This window comes from Ipomoea nil, unplaced genomic scaffold, assembly GCF_001879475.1.
Source record: "Ipomoea nil cultivar Tokyo-kokei standard unplaced genomic scaffold, Asagao_1.1 scaffold1694, whole genome shotgun sequence".
Lineage (NCBI taxonomy): Eukaryota > Viridiplantae > Streptophyta > Magnoliopsida > Solanales > Convolvulaceae > Ipomoea > Ipomoea nil.
In genome coordinates, this window is record NW_017618122.1 from 23,160 (window position 1) to 28,696 (window position 5,537).

The window sequence follows — 5,537 nt, forward strand, 5'->3', positions numbered from 1 at the left end:
AGACGGAGGCAGTATGGGGGCAGTGGGGGCAGCTGCCCCCACTCCCCCACCTCACCCCTTTATATATATGTATGTATATATCGACATATATAGCATTAAATGTTATATAAAATTTATATTTATGTTTGATTTATTAATAGTTAGAGTAGCTTAGTTGTTTGAGCTTTAAATTTAATTTTTAAAAAAGTGTATGGTTATAGGTTCGAATCTCATTAAAAACACTTTTCCATCTTCACTTATTTATTTTATATCTTTCATTCCTTCTCAAGATAAATATTTTTTAGCCTACTTTTATGAATCATTTAATTAACAAATTAAATGCTCTTTTAGTCTACTTTTTATGAATCATTTAATTAATGTAGTATACAAGTTTATATTAGGGAAAATGGCACTTTTCCCCCTTTGTTATATACTTATAGCACTTTTTTCCCCTAAATTATTTAAGTGGCAGTTTTTCCCCCTGATATATTAAATGGACATATTTACCCTTAAAATAAATATTTCATTTATTTTTCTTCTCCAACAAATTATAACCACGATTTGAAAAATAAAATACATTAAGTGTTAAATTTAGAATATTTTAAAAATAAAAAATAAAATTTTAAAAGAAAGTTTGAACCAACCGTTCAAATTGGATCCAAAATCGTGAACCGACGGTTCAAAATAAAACTCAAATCGCGATTATATATACTTATATGTGAGACTCAATATAAATGCGGAAAAAAACATACACTATTTGCAAATATTATAATTCTAATTTAAGCTATTGCTAGTAGTTGTTCCGATTTGAACCTCCGGTTCACGGTTCAGGATCCATTTTTTTCCAGTTCACGATTTTAATAAACGGAAACCCAAATATTGGGTTATGTTATGAATCATAACCGAAATTTTTTAATTTGATTGCTATAGTGTTTGGTTAAGTTCGAACCGAACCGTGGTCATCCCTACGTATAAGCAATAATTTGGTGAAGAAGAGAAATAAATAAAATATTTGTTTTAAGGGTAGAAATGTCCATTTAATATTATCAGGGGGAAAAACCGCCACTTCTATAATAATTGAGGTGGCAAATGTGAATGCATGAATAACTCAGGGGAAAAAAGTGCTATAAGCATATAACCCAGGGGGAAAAAGTGTCATTTTCCCTTTATATTATGCTTCATTTTATTCAAATTATTTTACATTTTTACCTCACTCAAGTATACTTTTTTGCTCTGATTCTAACTATCGTTTAATCTATCAAAAAATTTCTATTGTAATTTATAATATATTTTGTATTTTAACCTTATTATGATTGTTTGATATTTCGTAATTGATATTGCTAACTTTCATTTAAACTTCGCCCCCGCTCAAGTATTTTTCTGGCTCCGTCCCTGCTTGTATGGATTATGCTTCATACCCCATACAGGTTTATATGTGATGGTTCTTACATATACAAGGGGAAATTTGGATTTTAATTCCCTAAAATTCAAAAGTATTTCTTGAACCACACAATTTGGGTGGTTTATATGTGGCGTTCAAATAATAGAGTCTTAACATATTCATTTACTTAATTTTTTATTTTCAGAAATTTTATATAATACGAAATTGAGTCTATAATTGAAGAAATTGATATCATAGTCTGAAAGAGATTGAATATACATATGTATAGCGAAGAATTAAAACATCAAAAAATGATATTGAAAAAATATAAAAAGAAAAATACGTAAATTATTTGAACTTACTAGTAATGAAAACAACAAACATGGTTATCTATAAAATTATATATAAATGATACTATAAATACAATTAATACTTTCAAATGAACAAAAGAGTATTGAAAAAATATAAAAAGAAAAATACGTAAATTATTTGAACTTACTAGTAATGAAAACAACAAACATGGTTATCTATAAAATTATATATAAATGATACTATAAATACAATTAATACTTTCAAATGAACAAAAGAGTCATGTTATATGACTGTTTTTTTTGAATGCTACTGACTAAAAACGCCTCCACTGAGACTCAATCTCATAACCTCTTATATGAGAGAAATTACTACATGCCATTTAATTATGCAAGTGTTTGGTAAAATGACTTATTGCATTAACTTATTGGGACAATAAGCTAAAATCTAAATATCAAATGAAAAATACAAGAGAGGCATATAGCAATTATCAAGACAAACTAACCATATAGCTAAAGCATCAACAATAGAGTTCGCTTCGCGACAAACATGACTTAACAATGATGAATGAGAGTCAAGGAGACCCTTGATACAATCAAATATACTACGAATCATCCAAGGGATCTAATTAAGCTTTTGAAGATGACGCTAAGGAAACAAGGAGCTTAGAATCCACCTTAATAAACGCTGGCCATTTAGAAGCAATATCACACCAGCAGAGGGTGTACTCCAACACCAAGGGCTTCGCCTCCAAAGGCGAAGACGCAGACAAGGGAAAAGCTAGCACAGCCACAAGGCAACCAGAAGAATTGAATCACGTAAACACGCCCTACCTGCGGCTCCTACTGAAGAATATATATGACGCATCCGTGTTAAGTTACAAGCGCCCAGTAGGGGGCCTTAGCCACTTAAAACAAGATACAATAGTGCACCTAGGCGGAGCGAAAAAAGCTATAAGACCTTCAGATAATAAAATGGAGTCCGAGGAGCAACAATACACAGGTTGACGTCCCAGATAAAGGAGGAAAAGTTGTTGTTTGATAGCCTAGATCAAGAATTTCACAGACACCGTAGACCCGTCATAGATTGCTAAATTATAACCTGACCATATGCCCCAAAGGATTACACATATAGCAAAATACCACAATAAACACCTGAAGCTGTCTCGAGTTACCCGTAATCCACAAAGCATGTGTTTGGAAAAAATCCACTACCTGTGACAAATGAAAATCACAGGACCCACAAGAGCATCAATACGAGATGATACAAAATAGTCCAAATAAATATGAACAAACACACGGTTTACGTGGAAAACTCCAAAATCACGGAAAAAAACCACGGGACCACCACCAACAAAATATTCCACTATAACAAATCTTGGGTCCTGACTATCACACGAGCCAAACATCCAAAATCATCAAATACAACAACACTAGGCCAAATACATCTATTCTGATTCACAGACTAAAAAGAAATAATATCTCGTACTTAAAATATTCAACCACCACGCGCAAGATGAAATGAATACAAATATTACGAGATTATCCAAAAGATGATGAAGCAATAGAAAGACCAGGGGTCTTTTTAGTCTTTTCCTTCTAAGAAGTTAGTTATAACTGCTTCTTCTGTAATAAAAGAGCAGCATCTCTTATCTTTCTTTTACACAGTTAGATACTATCTTTTCCTTTCTCCTTTGAGCTATGAATACACAATGCTTTCCCTTTCCTTTTGGTTTCGTGTGCACTTCTCAGCATTAGCTCCCATATGATCATCATCAATTCATCATGTTATCAGAGCGCCATCGAACTTACGCCGCAGCAGTGATGATGGAAGAGGCCGGAGAGAATAATCCGGTGGGGAATGCAGCAGGTTCCTCAAGTCAAACGACAATGAATCCGATTCAGAGGAATGAGGAGTTTGATGATCCTCTATACCTTCATGCGACGGAAAATCCTAATCTCAGCTTAGTTTCACCTCTATTGACAGAGGTCAATTACACTTCCTGGAGCAGATCTATGAAGATTGCTCTGGAAGTGAAAAATAAGCTCGGCTTCATTATGGATGCAGTTCCGGTTCCATCTGAGGCTGATCCTAGACTTGCATCGTGGAGGAGATGCAATCGAATTGTTTGCTCGTGGATCCTCAAGTCGGTGAGTCCTAGCATTGCAGATAGCATGATGTATTTTGACAAGGCTTCCGACATTTGGAAGGCCTTGCAGAAGAGATATTCTCAGTCTGATCCACATCGGATCTCTGAGATTCAGAATGAAATTTTCAAAAATGTTCAAGGGAACATGTCAGTGAATGAATACTTCACCAAGTGTAATTCTCTGTGGCAGCAAATGAATTCTCTGAGGCCATTACTATTATGTGAATGTAAGCCTAGGTGTTCATGCACTCTTGTGAGTAGGATGCAGAAACAAAGAGAGGAAGATCAGATAATAAGATTCTTAGAGGGATTAAATGAAGAATATGAGATTATCAAATCAGGAGTATTGGTTATGGATCCAATTCCTGACATTGAAAAGGTGTTTAATATGACTTTGAAGGTGGAAAGAAAAATCAGAGGTTCACTTAATAAAAAGTGCAATGATCTTATTCAGTCCAATGCCATTCAAAATCAGGTAGAGGAGGAACAATCCTTGGTGGCAACTTCAAACTCCAATGGCAAGAAGAAGTTCTTCAATAATGGGGGAAAGAGTACTCCTAAATGCACCTTTTGTGGCATGAATGGTCACACTATTGAAAAATGCTATAAGAAGGATGGATACCCTCCAGGATGGGTAGCAGGCTACAAATCCAAGTTTAAACAGTCCCAGCAGTCTCAGGGGATGCAACAGCCTCCCAATGCTTCCATAAATCAGGTTGGAGATATAGGTATTTTTGTTGATCAGTTCCAAAAGTTGTTGTTTCTTTTGCAGAATCAGAATAAGGGAGATCAGGCCTCAGGCAGTGTTGCTGTAACAGTGACCACACCTAGGATCAAATCAGATTTTAAAGAAACTATGGGAGTCCAAGATGAAGGTAGTTTCACTTATAACTCTCATGTTGGTGCTGTTTTGAACTCACACAATTATTGGATCCTAGACTCAGGGGCAACATATCACATTACTTGTTCCCTGGACTACTTTGATACTTGTCATAAGGTTCAAGGTTTATCAATTAAGCTCCCAAATGGTGAGACAGTAAAGGTTACTCATATAGGACAAATCAGATTTGATGAAAATGTGTCTCTTCACAATGTGTTGTTTATCCCATCCTTTAATTTCAACATTGTTTCTGCTAGTAAGCTCACTTTGCAGTCTAAGTGTAAGCTTATTTTGGGATCTGACTCATGTGATATCCAGGGAATTCATGGAAAAGTGGATGGTTTTGCTGAATAGAAGGGTGGACTGTACTTGATTAATAAACCTCCTGTGAAGAAGAAAATTCAATCAATTGATAGAAATGCTGGAAAACAGTGCAGTGCTGTGACAATTCAGACTTGGCATAATAGATTAGGGCATTACCCTATTAGCAAAGTACCTCTGTTGAATGGAATAAAACATGTTTCTGTCAATAAACAATCTGATTTTGTTTGTGATGCATGTCATTTTGGTAAACATAAGAGATCTATCTTTCCAATAAGCACTTCCAGGGCTGATAAGATCTTTGATATGTTGCATATGGATGTGTGGGGCCCTTTTGTTGTTGCTTCTTTAAAAGGAGAACATTATTTTCTTACTATTGTTGATGATTTTAGTAGGTTCACTTGGTTACATTTGATGAGAAACAAGTCTGAAGTTAAGACCAGGTTTCAGAGTTTTTATAACTATGTCTGCACTCAGTTCTCTACCAAAATTAAGAGGGTGAGGACAGACAATGGAAG

General features: G+C 34.8%; 1 protein-coding gene across 1 annotated transcript; it reads left to right on the plus strand.

The window, feature by feature from the left end:
* The first annotated feature begins 3,453 nt into the window (after positions 1 to 3,453).
* On the plus strand, positions 3,454 to 5,052 carry LOC109191554. Its single transcript, XM_019342181.1, has one exon. It carries the CDS (start codon positions 3,454 to 3,456, stop codon positions 5,050 to 5,052), a length of 1,599 nt encoding a protein of 532 aa, XP_019197726.1.
* Positions 5,053 to 5,537: the final 485 nt, after the last annotated feature.